Source organism: Danio rerio, chromosome 4 (assembly GCF_049306965.1).
Source record: "Danio rerio strain Tuebingen ecotype United States chromosome 4, GRCz12tu, whole genome shotgun sequence".
NCBI classification, from domain to species: domain Eukaryota; kingdom Metazoa; phylum Chordata; class Actinopteri; order Cypriniformes; family Danionidae; genus Danio; species Danio rerio.
In genome coordinates, this window is record NC_133179.1 from 53,096,483 (window position 1) to 53,117,500 (window position 21,018).

A 21,018-nucleotide genomic window follows, 5' to 3' on the forward strand; every position below is an offset into this window, starting at 1 on the left:
CTTTTTATGGCCTAAATTTTAGATTTTAGAATTTAAGACCCCAGCGGAAACCCTGTTTAAACTCAATAGCCCTGGTATTTAGTTATTATAATAATGATGAAATTCTAACTCAGATACTATCTGTGAGATCTAGAAACAAGTTTAATCCCATAAAGAAGAATTGTGATCAATATACAGGGCTCGAAATTGCGACCATTTTGGTCGCATATGCGCCCGAAATTTTATCTATGCGACCTCAAAATATATTTGGGAGCATTTCTGCGAGTGCTTAAAATTGTTGTGTGCACCAGTTTTTACTGCAAAATGTTCACCACATGCGCGGATTCGGGAGACATTCACGCAGAATGCATCTCTCTAAGCTCTTTGTCTGCACTTGAAACAGGAAACGCAGCGCTCAGGAATGGTTTAAAACAGTTGTCATGTCATCTTGCTGCAGTAACAAGTCCGTAATGCTTGCCCCGCCTTCGCGCTCTTCTTATTGGCCCACCACTGCTCTAGCACTGAACGCGAATGATTGGTTAATGTCAGCTGTCAATCACTCAGCCAGCGCCTTCTTGCTTGGGATGACAGAGAGAGCTACTACCGCGAAAAAACTAAAGCGCTAAAGATGAGAATGAAAATGACACTGGCAGATTTTGTTTTAGAAACCATGACATCTAAAGTTATAAATAATGACACATCTTAGTTGTGATCATGTGCTGAATGTTAATCCACCATCTAAACTTTTCCAAGAGTGGATAAAAGACTCCGTTGGCTTCAAGTCCGCTATTAAAAGTCTGTGGGATGAAGTTTTCAGGTAACAGTTTGCCACATCTAGCACGAGAGCTTCTGTTTAATCCTTCATGTAATCGCCAGATGCTGTCCGCTGTGCAAGGGACAGCTATATGTAAAATTTAACACTACGTACACCATCGGCATCGCAAACGGGCTTACACTGAGTAAACTAATATCGCTAACAAAAGACAGTATTGCTATTTACATGATGTATGCATATAATAAGGTACAGTATATGTCAAAAGCATCAGTGCAATATCAGACAGCACTTGTGAGAACAGCACAGTTATACCGTTAACAGATTCATTCAAGCAGTGCGTGCAGGGCCGGTGAGCGCTCCGTGTATGCTTTAGTCACTCAGTCATGTTATAAAATGTATTTTCTTGTGATAACGGGATTTCGTTGAGACATATTTTCCTCACACTTGCATATATATATATTTTTTGCTTGTTAGTTTGATAACTGTTGATTTCAAATGCAATAAATCTGTTTGTATAAAACTTTTAGTAACGGTGCTCTTAATTGGTGGGTGCGACTAAATTTTGGCTGATGCGCCTAACTTTTTAAAGTTAGGAGCATCGGTGCTACCAAGAAAAAAGGTTAATTTCGAGCCCTGATATGACATATGCAAATAGAAAGTACTAAGCCAACACTATCACTGTAATAGCAGATATCTTCTATGAGAATACTGTAGGTCAAATATCGTCAGCTCAGTTAAACTTTTTTAATATTGTTTTTTTTTTATTTATTTTTTTTTATGTAGCATCAGTGCTCGAGGATGCTTTACAGAAACAGCAGAACAAGAAAAGCCATAACCTCAAGAAGGTAGAGAAAATGGGAGACTAATGATACATGAAAGAATGAGAAAAGACATGAGAACAAGTAAGAAAAAAACTCATTCCTGTCTTTCAATGAGTGCTTATGTGCATTTAGGAAAACTAGGCAGCACACTCAGGGCTGCAAGATGGATTTAATTTAGTATTCTTATTATTAAAATATATCTGAATGACAATCAAATGACTGAGTTGTTCTTTGAGAATGAAATCTAACCTGGTTGTTTCTGCTGATCTTCCTGTTTGACTGTGAATGTTTCTTCAATCTTCACATCTTCACTCTCCACTTTAATAAACGCCATCTTTATAACAGTGTGGAGATCAGTCGCTTCAGCAGGAGTTTTTCTCTGTGTTTGGACACTTTATCCTGTTTAAAATGAACAAAACAATAAACAGAAACAAAATAACTTCTCTTCAACACTTGCTTCAATGGTTTCTTTTATATAAGAGAAATTAACAAAAAGAAATCAGGTGAAACGTTTCATTAAAACACTTATTATACACTTTTCTGTTACTTTATTCAAACAGTAGCCTTCAGTTACTAAGAATAAAATAGTACTACTAAAATAGTATAATAGTTGTATAAAGGGTTAAAATAATTTTTCCAACAGCAGGAACATAATATAGCATTGTATAAAACCCTAAAACTTTAGAACTTTAACTTTAAATCGGTTTATATCTGTGTAAAGGTTTTCAAACAAACCTTTGTCCAGTTGAATCACAGCGCTGAAGCAGCGCCGCCTGATGACGTCATGCGCCACGCCAAAATAAAAGTCTTTTTTGTTTAGCTTTTTTACCACTTACAGTTGCAGTCATGACTTATTAGTACAGTTCTCCCATGATTTTCACTTTACATTATATTTGCTCTCTCACACATAAACCTTAAATCTAAATTTTTTTTTTTACTTTTTTAATCCACTTTATGATGATTTGTATATGTTTACAACACATTACTTTCCTATTAATATCTGAGTCCAAATCTCATCCTCATAATTATGACCTCTTCTTTTCTATTTCTACATCTTCATAGGCCTATATAGAGTTTCCTTTTTTCCACATGAATTGTTGTCTCTTATTATCTGTGTTCAATGTTTCCTGCCATTGTTTAGCTATATCTTCAGTAATAATATTTAATTTACCTTTACTTACAGAAGCAATAAAGGAGCAGTTAACATAAAAATCACAATTCTGTCATTTACTCATCCTTGAGCCAAACCTGTTTAAGTTTCTTCTGCTGAATGCAAATGAAGAGAATACAGAGGCAAAAACAGCAACTATGCTTCAACAGTTCCTACTTTGGAAATGGCTGCTTTTTTCCACATTTTCTAGCACACAAAATGTTATTGGAACTCGATTACAATTGAACCACTGAAGTCACATGTTTTGACATAGTTTTTGGTTCCTTTTCTGGACAGTGAGCATCTCGGGACTCTTGCTGTCTTCGACAGATGAAGGAGCTCTGAAGATGAGCAAAGTTGTCAGGGGATTGAAACAACAGGTAGAGGGACAATCGTTCTCGATTGCCTAGTGTACACTATAACACATGCCTTCCACCAGTGCTCATCTACAGCCACATCGAACTTTAAAAAAAATATTCATTTATTTTTTTTTATTGCAATAACAACAGGCCATTACAACAAACAGAAATACAAAAACAGATAGAAGGCCACATCGCACTACTCCTCGTGTGATATATTACTCATATATATATTTATTCATTTTCGTTACAGCTCAGTCTCTTTATTAATCTGGGGTCACCATAGTGGAATGAAACACCAACTTATCCAGCAAATGCTTTACACAGCAGATGCCCTTCCAGCTGCAACCCATTACTGGGAAACATGCACACTCATTCACACACACTGCATGCATACCACATCTATGGACTTTGGGGAAACCAGAGCACCTGGAGGAAATCTCACACAAACACGGGGAGAACATGCAAACTCCACACAGAAATGCCAACTGACACAGCTGAGGCTCGAACCTGCGACCTTCTTGCTGTCAAGCGATCATGCTACCCACTGCACCACTGTGATGCCTCACATGTGTAATTATATAAAGTATTAAACTGGTATTGGTGAAGAACTATGCTTACTAAAAGGCACCATTCAGATGTACTGATTGTAATGATCTGGGCAATCAAGCATGTATTGTTATAGACACCTATGATTATTTGTCCGAAGACAGAGGTTCTCAAACGTTTTTCATCAAGTACCACCTCAGAAAAAAATGGTCTCTCCAAGTACCACCAAAATGAGCAGTATTGAAATATAGTAGCCAAGTAGGCCTAGTAAAGCAGCTACAACTCTGCACAGTTAAAAAAACGTGGCAGATTACCTCGGAAATATAGGCTATATGTCATATATGGCATGTTATATACATCATTTTTGATATATTTTGAAATGTGTGTAGCATGTACATGACATATTTCATTCCTCTGCGTACCACTAGAAGGAAGCCTGCGTACCACTAGTGGTACGCGTATCACAGTTTGAGAACCTCTGTCCTAAGAGATGAAAGGCAGGTCTTGTTCATGTAATATGCTTTAGGCTATCAAGTTGGTATTGGAATTAACAGCTATACCTGTTAACAGGTTTCTTATATGTAAAACGACACTATTCAATTAAAGATCAGGCAGCTATTAATAAAGATGACCGCACACAATGATGAGCCATTTATTTAAATGAATATGTGACAGATATTAAAATGTCATTGTTGCAAACAAGTTACAGGAGTAAGTGCAGTTGTTGTTTTATGTGATGTTCACCACTGTAATTACACCATAGTGAAACAGAAATCTGAGAAATGCTGTAGTTGATGTAGGTGAAGCAGGTTAATCACATTAAAAGTTCTGCATTGTGTAGTTATGAAAATGAACTCTTGTCATTGCATTACCCTGTATAAACTGCCCGAACAAAAAATTAACTTGTGATATAATTGTTTTGTGATTATAAATATTTAGATGCATGACATATTTTTAAAAAATGGACAGTATGTGATAGCTTTACTGTGTTAAAAGCAAAAGCTTTTGTCACAGGGTATCTTATATATGCTTTTGTGAATGTCTATGCATATTTGTATGCACAAACACAAATGATAAATTGAGGGAAAAACATCTTTGTTACCTATCAGGTGAATAAGAGGCTTTCTAGAAAGCTGAGCTGCTCACACATGTTCTGTTCAACTAAAAGACGAAGGAAAGAAAACAAAATTGGCACAGAAACAAGCTACATTTTGATTGTTAAAATCTATAGAGACTTTTGGAAAGAAATAATTGACCTGGTAAGAGTGTGTTGACTGTCTCACAGAAGCCAGTAATAAGCTGCATGTGCTTTAAGAGAAATAAAGGACTCTAAACTCACACAAAACTCTGAGAAGCTTCTAAAAAACAACAACACACAACTCTTGCATTACCTTTTAACCAGGCTTGGGAAAAATAAATTGAAATGTGTTTCAAATCAAAGTACCTCAACATAAATGTATCAACATTAACTACAAAATGCAGCAGCCAAAATAAAAACGCTTCAATCAATAGAATTACAAAACAACAGCAACAAAACAAATGGTGATGGCTAAAGTCAACTCATTTTCCCAATACATCATTATTTCTATGTAAAACTATGATTTGTAAAGCTGCTGGACTTCCCATCCCCCACTGTATGTGTCTTGAGTCTTCACTGCTCATTTGCGTCTTTATACCAGAATTAAAGGGGGCCAATTGAGTCTTATCCAATCACATTCCAGATCCTGTAGCTCAGCAGGGTGATATCTTTATATTCTGAGTTCCTATGAGAATCTTCATTGGCTTATTTCGCCAAGTAAAGAGAACAACTTTGGAGGACAAACTACTATTGTAGATTCCTACATTGGGATTATTACCAACAACAACCATTTTTTCATCCCACTTCTTCATTGAAGACTGAAAAGGTAAGTTGCACATTCTGAATTTACACTCAAATAATATCTGAATGCTAACATTATAAAATGTAAAATCTAAACATGCGTGGATGCATTGTTCAACGCTGTCTTAAGTTCTTCAGTCATTTTTAAAAGCTTCTTTTTTTGTTTATGGGAACTTTTTTGTTTTTTGTTTATTTGGTTATAAATATTGTTTTTATCCTGACAAATGGACTGTAGCCCAAATAAGCTACAACATATTATATAGGTTGGAACCTGGCTGGCAATTTTGGAGAATTTGATGTTTTCCCATTCAAACTTACAATAAGGTGGCAACATCAGTGAATGCAAGTGAATGTGGATTAAAGCTATGGATGAAGAAATGCAATCGTTTAAAGAAAATGCAACCACTTACCAACCTACCTGAAAGCCAATTTCTAGTGGGGGTAAATGGATTTATTCAATTATCATAAATAGTGATGGTCTTACAAATACAAAACAGAAAGCAGATAAAGTAAAAAGTGGAAAACAAGGGAGAAATTTATCAATAAGTCATGACTAAGAGTAAGTGAGAGAAAAAAGCTTTTAAAAAGACTTTTATTTTGGCATGGTGGTGTGACGTCATAAGGCTGCGCCACTCCCACACTGTGATTCAACTGGAGAAAGGTTTGTTTTAAAGCTTTTACACAGATTTAAACCGACTGATTACAATTTTAGATTGGTTATTTAATGCTAGATGTACCTGCTGTTGACAATATTATTTTAACCCTTTATACAACGAAGTATTATTTTACTCAGAATAAGATCTATTGTTTAAAAAAGATAGGATAAACTTTATTTGTCCACAAGAGTAAATTCTTGTCTTGTGCAAAAGAGTGCTACAACGTTGCTGTAAGCAGACAATAAAATAAATAAAACAAACAAACAAATAACAACATTTGTTAAAGTTTGAATAAAGCAACAGTAAAGTGTGTAATAAGTGTTTCAATGAAGGTTTAATTCATTAAATAGCATAATGACATTCTATTCCAAATGTACATCACTATATATAAGGAATGGAGTTCTGGTCCTAATCGTCTCTTTTGTGGCTATTGTTTTTTGCTCAGACTTAACTAATGTCTTTTTGTTAATCACTCTTATATAAAGAAACTGTTGAAGCAAGTGTTGAAGAGAAGTTATTTTGTTTTTGCTCATTGTTTTATTTATTTTAAACGGGACATTTTTATTGTTTTGTTCATTTTAAAGAGGATAAAGTGTCCAAACACAGAGAAAAACTCCTGCTGAAGCGACTGATCTCCACACTGTTATAAAGATGGCGTTTATTAAAGAGGAGAGTGAAGATGTGAAGATTGAAGAAACATTCACAGTCAAACAGGAAGATCTGCAGGAACAAACAGGTTGGTTTTCATTCTCAAAATCCATCTTGAAGCCCTGAGTGTGCTGCCTAGTTCTCCTAAATGCACATAAGCACTCAATGAAAAGACAGGAATGAGTTTCTTTCATCACTTGTTTTCATGTCTTTTGTCATTATTTTATGTATTGTTAGTCTCCTATTTTCTCTACCTTCTTAAGTTTATTGCTTTTCTTGTTCTCCTACTGTTTGTAAAGCGTCCTTGAGCACTGGCGCTATATAAAGTAAATAAAAACAATAAATTAAAAAAGTTTAACTGAGCTGACGATATTTGACCTACAATATTCTCATAGAAGATATCTGCTATTAAGGTGATAGTGTTGGCTTAGTACTTTCCATTTGCCTATGTCACGTTGATCACAATTCCCTTTTTTCATCAATTTCTTTATGGGTTTAAACTTGTTTTTAGTAGTTGTTACTAGTTGTCACAGATATGATCTATTTAATACCCGCAGGGTCTTAAAATGTCTTAAATTCAAAAAACTATAATTTTAGGCCTTAAAAAGTCTTAAATTTACTGAAATATTATGTTGTAGGTCTTAAAACTTTTTAAACAAGTCTTCATTTTCCTTTGTTCATGTTTTGTTTCCCAATCTGGCCAAAACTCATACAATCACCAACAATCCATCTAAATAAATCTTTAAACTTTTCATTCAAAAAGATCATTTTTACTCTATTTATCATAATAGTTTTAATTATTTTCATGCTTCATTTGTTTAAACGTGTTCCATGTATTTACTGCTGAGGACATCGACCTGGACAGATTGTTGTGCATAGATTTATATTATTATAGTTTTTAAAACTTTTGTTCATTTGTTTTATATTTTAAAGAAAGTTTATTTTGGAAAAAAGTGTGTGGATCCTAGTCGAGCTCTCTTGTTTTTACGCAATATTTAAGATTTTTTGCTAAGAAATATCTAAAATATTTTAACATTATTATTAATTTATTATTGTATCATTAAATTTATAAAATTACAACAAACTAGTCTAAAAATGACTTTTTTTGTTTAAGAAATGGAGTACAGCATGCTGATGATATGCAAACATTTGAGTGTAAAGTTCATCAGAATATTAACCATGTTCTTCATGTACCAGCAGGCGGCGCCATTGGAATCTTTTTGCCTGAGACTTGAGAAGCCCCTAGCTGCGTCCCAAATCGCATACTTATGCACTATTCTACGCCATTTTGTAGTATAAATAGTGTAAGTAGTGCGTTCACACTGAAAACTCTAAAAATAATAAGTGCACTTTAATTACCCGGATGATGCACTCATTCAGCCGCTAAAATGAAGTGTGTAATGATGGACACTTCACGCACTCAACGACCGCAGGTTTGCTTACGTAGCGGAAGGGGCGGAGCTATCGGACGCACATGTTGAATAACTTTATTTATTTTGGATGGTGAAAGCAAAATTCTCCGACGAGAGTGATTATAGCGCCTCCCGATGGTGAATGCGGCAATACTCACGGCAGGTTTTATATGATAGTTTGGTCATTTATTTCAATGATTTGGCAACCGTCAAACGTCATCAGGGAAACGGTTTGAATTTCCGCTTAGTAAAAAAACATTAGTGTGCCATTTGGGACAACACTACATACATATACTTTCCTGTTGAGTGTGTAAGTGCATAAGTACATAGTGCATGAGTGCATAGTGTATAGTGTGCCATTTGGGACGCAGCTTCTGTCTGCAGCTCGCAGATCTGGGCGGGGATGAATGTGGGGCGGGGCTGCACATTCAGCCACGCCCATCTTTAATTTCATTGGTTAGTGGAAACGTAATAGCGTGAATGCCCACTACGTAGTGTCAGTAAACAGGAAATGCATGTACAATTTCTTAAATATTATTTTTATTTTTAATAAACACAGAAATGCACAAAAGTGGACATTCTTGCTGAGCGTTTTATATGTTAATTATGTTAACAGTTATGTGAATTTCATAATGGTATTTTTCCTGCTAAAAAATATTACAAAAGACTCAAAAGACTCTTTTCACAATGGTGTAACTTCAGAAACGCAGTGATTTTAGTTCTGATATTTTAATGGTTTATTATTTTGCTTCAAAATGCAAATGCATATTGCATATTTATAACAAATAAAGATGGAGAGAGAAAAAATAAATAAATAAATAAAAATGCAGTGTTTTTAGTTCAGTTTAATTTTTTCCCTTTGAATGGAAGAGTTCTCTGGAAAATTTACAATTGAAAATATTAAAATTATACTTTGATTTAAGTCTATTAAAAATATTGGGCATGTGTCCAATTGTTTTTCTTTCAATACTGCACTGCTTTGAGTTTTATTAAGAGCAGGAATAAGCTATTATTTATTAAGGGAAGTATACGTTTGTAACCTTTTTACTTATTAAATCAGATTATTTCATCATATAATGGATTTATTTTTACTTTGATGCTGCTATGAATATACATGTATATGATCTGTTATATGTAAATGTTCCAGCATGAGTAAAATTTTATATTAATTTTTTTCATATTACATGGTGTGTCATCTATGAATGCAATCAATTTAATTATTTATTATTTACTAATCCATTAAAGTTTTGTTCAGTTACTCCATTTGAATGAAGACAGTGCTCTGCTGCCACCTACTGGGTGGTTTTGATATCTGTTCTACAATTTAATTAATAAGTTACAAATAATTTCATAATCTAATATTACTGATTTAAAATGCAGTCTTCTTGGTTTTATTTTTGTATTATTTGTAAATGCAGGGTAAATACTTTAATACCACTTTCTAACAACCCTTCTGTGTCCATTTCTGCACTGTAGATCTTTAAAAATATTTTTTATAATTATTTTGTTTGGTTATTAAGAGTCACATACAACATTGTTATTCTATTTCATTTAATTAGAATATTAAATACACTTAATATTATATTAATAGTGTGGCACAAACGGCCAGTTTTATTTATTACTTATCTATCAGGACACAAATTAATGAAAATAAATTTGACATTAATAAGTGCAGCACTCGTGTAAACTTCTGATTTTTTTTATTTGACAAATCCTGAGAAATAAATACCAACTTCATCTTCAGTAAAACACCAACACAAAGCAATACAGTCAGTTGAAAGTCCCTCTTTCTCGGTTCGAGTAAAAATCTGGCAGATCTGTGTTTTTTAGATGTCAGATGTCTCACCTACAGAACATCTGTGTATGCACATGCACACGTACAAAAGGAAGACTGACAATTTATAGAAAAAAATAATAATAATTTAAGATACAGCAGTTTGTGATTAATATCTTTAATAAACATAAAAACAATTATATATTTTTTACAGGGAAATTCCACTACAGCATTAGTAACAATCTGCAGTAAAAAGTGCTTGGCATATTCTGTACTCTTTATCATGTGTACACACACACACACACACAGCCTGCTTCTTGAATTTTGGATTACTGACAATGGCTCGGCGAGGCAGTGGCGCAGTAGGTAGTGCTGCCACCTCACAGCAAGAAAGTTGCTGGGTCGCTGATTCGAACCTCGGCTCAGTTGGCGTTTCTGTGTGGAGTTTGCATGTTCTCCCTGCCTTCGCCTGGGTTTGCTCCGGGTGCTCAGGTTTCCCCCACAGTCCAAAGACATGCGGTAAAGGTGAATTGGGTAGGCTAAATTGTCTGTAGTGTATGAGTGTGTGTGTGTGTGGATGTTCCCCAAAGATGGGTTGCGGCTGGAAGGGCATCCGCTGCGTAAAAACCTGCTGGATAAGTTGGCAGTCCATTCTGCTGTTGTGACTCTGGATTAATAAAGGGACAAAACCGACAAGAAAATGAATGAATGAATGAATGACAATTGCTCAGAAGGTCCTGGATGTCAGTGAGAGTTGCAGAAATGTCCCATCACCATCCTGTGTGACAACTCTCAGTAGGATCCACTGCAGGATCTCAGGCGGCATCTGTACAAAATAACCAACAATCATCAACATGTCGCTTAACATACAGTATATTAAAGTTAAACTCAAAGAATTAAATATGTTTGTACTAGGCATGCCCCTCCTCACATTCCCCTCTGCATAAGTTTCATGCATGGGTTATAAAGTAAACAAAAAAAAGAGAACATGAAGTGTAAATAAAAATAAAAATTATTAAATGCACAAATCTATTAAAACAAAAGAGAGAAAGAACTGAGGTAAAATAAAATAAAACAGAGAATATGCTCCACAGGAATCATAGTGATGACTATATATATCAATGCCAATGATCTGCAAACAGAATGTAGTATAGATCAGTAAGTTAAGAATCAAGTTTTATATTGTACATATTTAGCATTAACATTACCAGAGTATATCAATTAGAGAACATGCCACAAAGAAAAATATATTTTGTTATCTTTGATATTAATAAACTTCATGTGATGAACTGTTTTGCTCAAAACTCTTTAAAGTTTACATTATTCTTCTAAGTGAATAAAACCACCAACTGTACGATCAACCTGGAAAACGCCAACCCTAACACAGAAAACATTTTTTTTTAGGCTTTAAAACTTCATATCTCCTTAAAGGCCTTTAATTAAATAAATGACACATAATACGTGAGGTGTACTGCACTATAATTTGACCATTTACATGACAGAAGATGTGTACTTACCATGCAGAGATGAAAACCGGAATCGAAAGCATACATTACATCAACGTCTGTTTCCATGAACCAATGAAAGACTTGTGGGCGGAGTGACATGTTCAGTCTCGCTCATTTATGGGCGGGGCTGCACATTCAGCTCCGCCCCATATTCAGCCCCGCCCCGATCTGCGGGCTGCAGACGGGTGTACTTGTGAGACTTTATTTAAAGAATACATTTTTAGATCCTAAAAACAGTGTTGTGCTGCTGAGGCATGGGCCAATAACCATTTTCAAAGTATAATGCAGTTTGAAAAAAGTCAAGGTTTTAAAACTGCCAATATTTTCTGCTGTACCGTTAATCGGTATATGTAAGTTTTTTTTTTAACATTTTGTTTTAAGTTTTTCAGGGCAACAGTATCTCCAGCAGAAAAGATCTCCAAAGATGCTGTTTCAAATTGTAAAGAAATCTGTGTTTATGAAACAAATGAAGACAGCAGAAGTCAAGGATTCAAATGAATGATTTAGCCTGACATGTTTACTGCTGTAAAATATTTTATAAGTTTCTCAAAAGAAAATGTTTTGTGTTCAAAGAGGAAAAAGTGTTTTTTTTTTTTTACGCAGACATTTAAAAGAATATATTTTAGAGCAGTAATCACAGTACCATGAAGCTGAATCTTATACTGGCCCATGCCATAGCTGCTTGATGTTGCAACGTCATATTTTCTTATTTTCTTTTTCTTTGTACAGACATGAACACACTTGTTTGCAGAGCAAGTAGTGTGACCATTTTCTGACGTTTATTATTCTTGGTCATTTCTCCAATAGGCAACTGAAGTTGCAAAACAATAGCATATGAGATTGGGGCCCTGTTCCAGAAAGAAGGATAAGTGTAAAGTATTTTAACCCTGAAATGAGAGAAACTCTGGGTTTTCCGTTTCAAAATTGCAGGTTTGTCAAATTCGAGAAAGCTGGGTAAGTCAAGCCTGTCTCTGAAAGAGAGTTTTCTGTCGGTCTTCTCCCCTTTTTAAAAGATAAAGCGGTATTTCTTGCTTAGCCGTACATTTCCAGCCACCTATTTTTATATGCATTTTGGGTAGGCTATGAGGATAAAAAAATTGGTTGATGGAAATGTCACGATGCACATAACTTTTGAAAAATAAGCATAAAAAAACATGTGCATAACTGAGTAGGACAAACTTTTTATTTGATGAGAGAAGATAAGCTTACGTAAACAACGCAAGCACTTTTACTGAACAAATTCCCGTATGTGTGTTTTAAAAGGTTTGTTATAAGAGATCATATGATGATGAAAATGTGTGAATGCACAAACCAGCAGGCTGAGAACATTATAAACATCTGAAATGTTGTTTTGGTTATTCTAAAACACATGAACCATTTCAATATTAATGTTATTATATCATTATTGACCTCCAGAGCATCTGTTCTCTGCGTCTCATTGCTTCAAACGCCAACACGTGTTCATTGTGTGCCAGCATTGTCCTCTGAGCTGAAAGTCATTTAAATAAAGAAAAGATTCATGTAGCTTCTTCTACTGCAGGAAATTCTGTTTTTACTGTTCATATTTGGGGCCTGTTAATCAGGAAGAGACGATTTTGTTCTCTTTGATTCATTGGATGGAAACGCAGCTTTATTCGCACATCTTTTATGTGACATCCCAGTTTTGCGCATAAATTTAATTTGCATTTTTGGATGGAAGCATAGCTATTGCCTACGTTTCAGTTACACAAAGAACAAAGTCAGATAGCAGAATGGCTTGTCCTTTCTTAATGAATAATTAGCTTAAATTCACTAACCTTTGACGGACATGTACTGTAACTAGATTAATGGGATTATTACTCGTTCTAAAAAGATTTGTTTAGTCCTGCTTACATTCTAAATGTCATATCAACCTCTACCACTTGATAGGGCTGTGCAATTAATCAAAAATCTGGTTTCAATTTCAATTTTGCTTCTAATGATTATAAAAAATCATTAATCGAGATAAACGATTATTCCATCATATACCACACCCTTTCCAGTTGTACACACTTGTTGCTCTGCAAAGCTCAGTTCCACGTGAAAATGACTAAAAGCATGTGCTGTAATTTAACTTTTGCAGCACGGGACGCGCATCATTACTATTTTTAAAAGTGCGTAAGTGCACATGCTCTGTGTGTGCGCAGCGCTTAGCCTTGGACAGGCTCGGAGACAAGCAGAGAACACACATCTAATCCCATCTTAATGTGAGCGATTATGTCAGATACATGCAAATTTGTGTGGTGTTTAGTGATTATTCATATTAACCCTCATTTGTGTATACAAATAAACAAGTTGAGAATCAAAAGACATGTGAAAGAGAAACCATATCAGAGCCGCACTATTCTTAAAGTGACAGTGCGCAATATTCCTGCTGCCGACTGTTTTTAGCATTAATCAAACAACAAAAGGAGAAAATCCCTCACTGCTCTTGACTGAAAGACTTTTGTAGCTCAAATGTTTTTCTGAAATTGAAAACCCTGAGTATTTAATCTCTCTGTAAATCAACTCAGAGTTCAAGTTTAAACTCTGAGTTGGTTGAACCTCCTTACTGAAACAGGCCCCAGGTCATCATGACATGATTGAAAATTGTCGCTGTTTGTCATTATAATCTGTTTATCCTGAGAGCTGATGCTGAGTATTCTTAGGGCTTTTCACACTTCAAATTGTTAACCCTGGGTCATTCTAACCCTGGATAAATTCTGGGTTATCTGTAGTCACCTTCCACACTGCTCATGCTATACCTGGGGTTAAACAATAATCCTGGATGTTCATTAACAGACATTTCACATTCGTAAACCCTGGGTTATCATTATTATTTTGTATATTTGTATATTGGACTAACCGCAAGTAACCTTTTTAGATGGCATTTCTGCATCTTGTCAGGTATATACAATGTCACCAAGTAGGTCTTCAGCTAAGCCTCAGGACATGCACAAAGACAAGAAAACAAAAACAAAAGTACAAATAAATAGAAACAAGTAGCAAAGCATGTCATCTTGCCATCTCCTCATTACTCCAGTTTAAAGCAAACGTGGCATTAAGCATTTGCATAAGTTTTATACAATAATTCAAACTTGCAAATATAAGCGTGAATTATGCATACTTGCTATGAACATGCAGAATTGATCTCAATCGAGGAAACAACACGAGTAATGTAGAGTGAGTGCATTTGGTTATTTGCATTTAAAGCCACAGGCACAAAAAAAGAGCTTGGTTTTCCTCTGACCCCCAAAATTAAATATTCTCCAAGGTATACGATCTGATTTTGAGCTGAAACCTCAGACACATTCTGGGAACACCAAAGACTTATTTTACATCTTGTAAAAAATGGGTATTTGTAGGAACCTTTTACAGGGATAGTTAATGCAGAAATGAAAATAGCCTCACCATTTACTCTTCCTCGTGTGGTTTTAAACCTTTATGAGTTTCTTGATCATGTTAAACACAAAAGAAGATATTAAAAAAAAACGCTACTGGCTTACTGTGTTCCACAATAAAGGAAAGTTTCAAACCACATGACGGAGAGTAAATGGTAAGTTCATTTTAATATTTGCGTGAAAACATCCATTTCTTGCTTGTCGCTTTGAGTCTTCATACTAAAGCTAACTTTTTTTTATTTTTTAGATTTGATGATGCTGAAAGAAGAGACTCATCAACAGAATGAAATAGATGAGAAGCAGCAGTTTGAGAAACCCCAAGAAATAACGACTGATAAAAAACCCACACTGACTAAAAAGACTTCATCACACAGAAGACCTCGGAAATCCAAATTGGGGTGTATTTTCAGCTGTAAACAGTGTAGTAAGAGTTTCAGTCAAAAGTCAAACCTTAATGTTCACATGAGAGTTCACACTAGGGAGCAACTTTTCACCTGCGAACAGTGTGGAAAGAGTTTTGGTCAAAAACAAAGCTTTAAAGCCCACATGAGAATTCACACTAGAGAAAGGTTGTACACATGCCAACTGTGTGGAAAAAGCTTTTATCATGCTGGACACTTTGCAGCACACATGAGAATTCACACTGGAGAGAAGCCTTTTAGCTGTAAGCAGTGTGGAAAGAGTTTTAGTCAAAAGCCAAACCTTGATGTTCACATGAGAGTTCACACAGGGGAGAAACCTTACACCTGCGAACAGTGTGGAAAGAGTTTTAGTCAAAAACGAAGCTTTAAAGCCCACATGAGAATTCACACTGGAGAGAGGCCGTACACATGCCAACAGTGTGGAAAAAGCTTCTGTCATGCAAGAAACTTGGAAGTGCACAAAAGAATTCACACTGGAGAGAAGCCTTTCAGCTGTAAACAGTGTAGAAAGAATTTCAGTACAAAGCTAAACCTGATTGCTCACATGAGAGTTCACACTAGGGAGAAACCCTACACCTGCGAACAGTGTGGAAAGAGTTTAGGTAAAAAACAAGACCTTTACATCCACATGAGGATTCACACTGGAGAGAAACCTTACACATGCACAGAGTGTGGTAAAAGTTTCCCACATAAAAACACACTCAATCACCACATGAGAACTCACACTGGAGAGAAGCCGTTTGCATGTGCTCAGTGTGGAAAGAGCTTCACAACCAAATTTAGCCTCAAGAACCACATGAATGGTCACACTGGAACCATAGTGTTCACATGTGATCAGTGTGGAAAGAGTCTCACACGCAAAGACACCATTAAGCAACACATGAAGACTCACTCAAGAGAGGATCGTTTTAGATGCTGTGAGTGTGGAAAGGGCTTTAAAAGTAAAAGAAGCCTCAACACTCACATGAAGCTTCACAATGGAGAGCAGAGTCCTCATTATTGAGCCCTTGTCCACACAAACACGGGTATATTCAAAACGGCAGCTTTTTCACGTAGTTTGGCTGTTCATTAAAGTGAAGTTTATTTATAAACTACTTTCGAGGGGATCACATGCTTATGATTGTCCACGGCTGGTCCAGCATTAGCTAAAACATAATTCACCAATGAGATAATTCCTAACTCACTATGAATAACAAGAGTTTCTTAAAGCTGCGGTCACACTAGAGTTTGAGATTGTGAAATTCGGTTGTACGGCGCTGTGAAAAGGGGCGGGATCAAACAAGATTTTTTAGAAATAAAAAAATGAGCAATTGCTCCATGGTTTAAACTTCTGTCCAGAGAGGTCATGTTTTGATTCTCGATGGGTCTCATGCAGTCAAGTGATGCGATTTCGCAGGTCAGAGTTCACCAAGCATGAACTTTGCACTTCAGCAACCTGCGAAACTTTACGCATGACCCTGTGTTTTTGGTCTGACGCATTCACGTGCGTATGAATGCAAGTCTATGGGAGGAAAAGCCTAGTGTGACCGTAGCTTAACTCAGTTATCTTTGTCTTGAATAATCCCTCTCCCACCCTTACTCCCCCTCCTTTCAAGATTGGGCAACACGGCAGCCAATGATTAGCCAGTGGTTAGCACAGTTGCCTCACAGTAAGAATGTCGCAGGTTAAAGTCCCTACTAACCAGTTGACATTTTTGTGCAGAGTTTGCTCATTCTCCCTGTGCTCGCGTGGGTTTCCCCTGGGTCCCCTGGTTTTCTCCCAGTCCAAAAACACACAACCTAAGTAAACTGAACATTAAATTGGCACCATAGTCGAGCTCTTAGTAAGCCTTATATCTCCCTTTAGCCGACCCTATATCTGTCATTAGAATAGAAAGAAGTCTGGGGAGTTCATCGAGATCTACCTGAGCCCACACTCCCCTCTCGTCCTGCTAACGGGAGGGAGCCCAGGGCTCGAGGATCTTGTGAGCTTAGATCTCTCCTTTAGAGCTTAGATAGCATGCCAAACAAGTGTGAACTCTTGAATGCATATCAAGTTACTGATAATGAAACCCTTTGAACACCTGAAAATTTAAACTCAACTGAAGAGGGATGAAGATTTTGCCAGCTGTTTTGTAGTGTAGATCAGGGGTCACAGCCTAGTACCAGGTTGTGAGAGTTAATATCGGGCTGCAAGAAGGCAAAATAACTTTATATGTTGATAGATTGTATTGGCTTGTTTCATATGCAACAAGTATCTGCTTCTGATAAGGTGTGAACCAAATGACCTACAGGAACTCAAGAGATGTGACCCAACCAAAGCAGTTGGGTAATCTCCAGGGGGGTTTCATGCTTTGTTATAAATTAGTGTCTCACAGACTGTACTTTGGTTTAGGTTACTTGAAGACGGACAAGTTAACATCACTGCTGATGAACTGCACAATTAATTGTCTTCAATAAAGTCTTCTCCCTTTAAGAACTTTGGTCAGCTTACTTATTTTATGTATTAGAGTTATCTATACATTGGCGAGCCACCCAAGAATGTTAAATACAGCAAAATCTGACAGTGTGCTTCAACTTATTATGAACCGATCACCATATTTGTGCAGGGTTCCACACAATTCTTTCATGTTGTCACAACACAAATTAAGTTAACTTAACACTTTTAATAAATGTATGTGGACTGAACATTAAGTTGTCCCAATGAAATCTCAAGACTTGTGTTATTTCAGCACATTTTAATTAAGTAGTTTGAACAAGTAAAAAAAAAAAGTCTATTATTTTCCCCGATTTCTGTATAATGGAGATAAGATTTTTTCAGCACATTTTTAAACATTATAGTTTTAATAACTAATCTCTAATAACTGATTTATTTTATGTTTGCCATGATGACAGTAAATTAGACAAGTAATTTTATAAGGATGGTTTGTTAACCAGCTAAATAGCTTAAAGGGGCTAATGGTTATGTCTTTAAAAGGGTTTCTAAAAGAATAAAAAAATGATTTTATTCGAGCTGAAATAAAACAAATAATACTTTCCCCAGAAGTAAAAAAAAAAAATACTGTGAAAATTTTCTTGCTATGTTATACATATTTTAGGAAATATATAAAAAAAAAAACATGAGGGGCTAATAATTCTGACTTTAACTGTATATATACTGTGTGTGTTTAAATATATATATATATATATATATATATATATATATATATATATATATATATATATATATATATAAATATACTATTACTAACCAGCATTATTAAGTGGGCAAATAAAAACTGAAAGAGGAAGAAACTCCATACCACTGACTTTTTTAAAAATAAGATTTGGGATTATATACTACATCTAATTTTTATGTTTTTATTCATTTATTTTTATTAAATGTTCAAAAAATATGCAAACCAAGTAGGCTTAACATGCATAAACAAGCAAGAAGTAATACAATTACAATAATAGGCAGACACAAATATAGGAAAAAAACTGCGTATAGTAATGACAATTGTATTTACCGTAAAAAAGTAAATAAATACAAATTAAATTAATAATGAAACAAATATAAATATATTAGAAAAGTTTATGCAATATATATATATATATATATATATATATATATATATATATATATATATATATATATATACATACACACACACAGTACTGTGCCCTGGTCAGTTGGCATTTCTGTGTGGAGTTTGCATGTTCTCCCAGTGTTCGCGTGGGTTTCCTCTAGGTGCTCTGGTTTTCCCCACAATCGAAAAAACATGCGGTACAGGTGAATGCGCTAAATGCACGCCTACTTCCGCGTTCTTTTCAATAGGGCTCACTCAGTTCCGGTTTAGCAATGGCTATGTTCTACACCCGCTGTCTCCAGGACCTCCCACGGATTAACGTTACCGATGTGCATCGCATTTGCAGAACTATAACAGCTCCATCCAGCAAGCTGGAAAAAGGCTTTAAATTATACGCAGCCTCGTATATACACGGTTACGAAGGTAAGCAACATTTAATGTTAATCAATTTCATTGCTAACGTCAATTGTTGGCTAACTGTAAACAAACAGGAATGCATTTATTGTTTTCATCATGTGTTTGTGTTATTGTTATCAGTTTCAAATAAAGACAGGGTGTCAGGGGAAGTCTGCGTTAGAGCCTTGTGCTACAGATCAATGAGGAAAAATGAGGCACCACACAATTTAATAGTATGCTAGTGACATAGGGTTCACCGTTCTCCAAAAGCAGTTCAGGTGTTTTAGAGGTGAAGTTGTTTTTTATTATCGCACATTCGTTTATTTAGAAGTATCTATATTGTTTACCATTTTACTTTGAATATTCGATCGGAATTAGCATACAAGTGTGACTTGAAAACAACATTAATACTGTTTATTTGACTGTGAACAATGTTGTACTTTGATATTTGCTTCTAATATGATTGAGCTATTTAGAGCTTGCATATAAAACTTTTATAAAATTATATTATTAAGGGGAAAATTCAAATGTGCAAATATAAAACCAACTTTACCACTATTCAGGTGTTCAAGTGTGTTTAAATGTGTTCAAGTGTTCAAATGCCTTCATTTGTGTTCCGAATTGTTCATGTGTGTTCCGATGTGTTCATTTTCTTGAAGTATTACAAATAACAAGAAGGTTTTGCAGAAAAATCAGAATGTTGTCAGTCTGAATTTGGCTTCCATATTTAAGAAACCTAAATGGTTTTAGTACGTAAGTATTACATAAACCCAGAGCAGCCAAAGTGTTATCTGCACCTACAAAGCCACCTTGGTTATTGTTCTACTAAAATTAACATGCTTCTAACTTTTATTCAATTAATAATTATGTATATATATACATATTTTTTTTAGGTGGGACTCAAGGATGCTTAACCTGTGATGCTCACACAGCAAGTGTTCATGTGTGGCAGGCACTGCTTTGTGCAATCATACGGTTGCCTTGCTGTTTCAAACTGCTCATTATTCCCAGCTTAATTTATCTGTTGTACCCCCTGTGCTTAGCTGCACTGAAAAAGAACAATCCTGGCATAAACCACGAACAATGGTAATTTAACCTTAGAAATGTAGGCTTATTTGTTAGACAGTATAATCACAATATGTGACATTGTTTGTGAAGTTTACTCTAAAATCTCAATGTAATTTTAAGATTAGGAGCTTTAAAGTTTAGTTTCAACCATTTATTTCACCATGATTTCAATATTTGACATGACCTTATTCTGTTCATATTAAAGATATCATGGTTAAATTTTCTAAGAATGTTGTTTATGTTATGCAGGTTAATTTGTAGAAACTGAATTCTTTTAAAAGTACATTTAACATTTGTAGTTTAACATTTGTTATATGATTATTTACATTTGTTTGTCAGGGTGTGAAACCAGGCCCGATCAATGCCATGGTCATCACAAAACCTGTAGCAAGCCGTTCTGCACAAGGTGGAGTGAGGTGAAGTTCAGCAACCACATTTTTTTCAATGGTACAAGGAGGCTGAGAACAAAGATATTTTGTTACATTTCATTGCAAGGCTTTATGCTGTTAAAGCATTTAAAATAATACATATAAAATAAAATAAAAAAACTGAAATAGTAATTAAAGCAATGAGAAATGTAATGTTACCAACAATAATTAACCTAAATATTTCTACACAGAAGTGGACTCTACAGAGGGATGGTGGGCCCTTTACCAGATTCATGCATGTTTAGAGT

The 21,018-nt window shown here is 35.3% G+C and overlaps 2 protein-coding genes and 1 long non-coding RNA gene across 7 annotated transcripts in view; 2 read left to right on the top strand and 1 right to left on the bottom strand.

Annotated features, from left to right (window-relative positions):
* LOC108179160 (NACHT, LRR and PYD domains-containing protein 3-like) overlaps positions 1 to 2,340 on the bottom strand; it is a 38,430-nt gene extending 36,090 nt beyond the window's left edge. Inside the window, exons 1-2 of the mRNA XM_068220252.2 lie at positions 2,311 to 2,340; positions 1,825 to 1,974 (exon numbers count right to left, since the gene is read on the bottom strand). The gene's annotated coding sequence lies outside the window, so the exon portion shown is untranslated. The remainder of the gene's footprint in view (positions 1 to 1,824; positions 1,975 to 2,310) is intronic.
* Positions 1 to 21,018, top strand: part of LOC141381964 (uncharacterized) — a 1,176,553-nt gene that overhangs the window by 889,470 nt on the left and 266,065 nt on the right. The gene's annotated exons all lie outside the window — the stretch shown is intronic.
* LOC137491209 (uncharacterized) overlaps positions 5,411 to 21,018 on the top strand; it is a 44,623-nt gene continuing 29,015 nt past the window's right edge. Inside the window, exons 1-4 of one of the 5 annotated variants that reach the window (XR_012402567.1) lie at positions 5,411 to 5,537; positions 6,753 to 6,904; positions 15,156 to 16,528; positions 16,863 to 17,788. Coding sequence is in view for 3 of the 5 variants with exons in the window: in XM_073948637.1 (XP_073804738.1) it covers positions 6,820 to 6,904; positions 15,156 to 16,333 (1,263 nt within the window). In the remaining 2 variants the exon portion in view is untranslated. Of the gene's footprint in view, positions 5,538 to 6,140; positions 6,174 to 6,752; positions 6,905 to 15,155; positions 17,789 to 21,018 lie in introns of those variants that run through there. The other 4 variants (XR_012402566.1, XM_073948637.1, XM_068220327.2 and 1 more) reach the window with 4 other exon arrangements.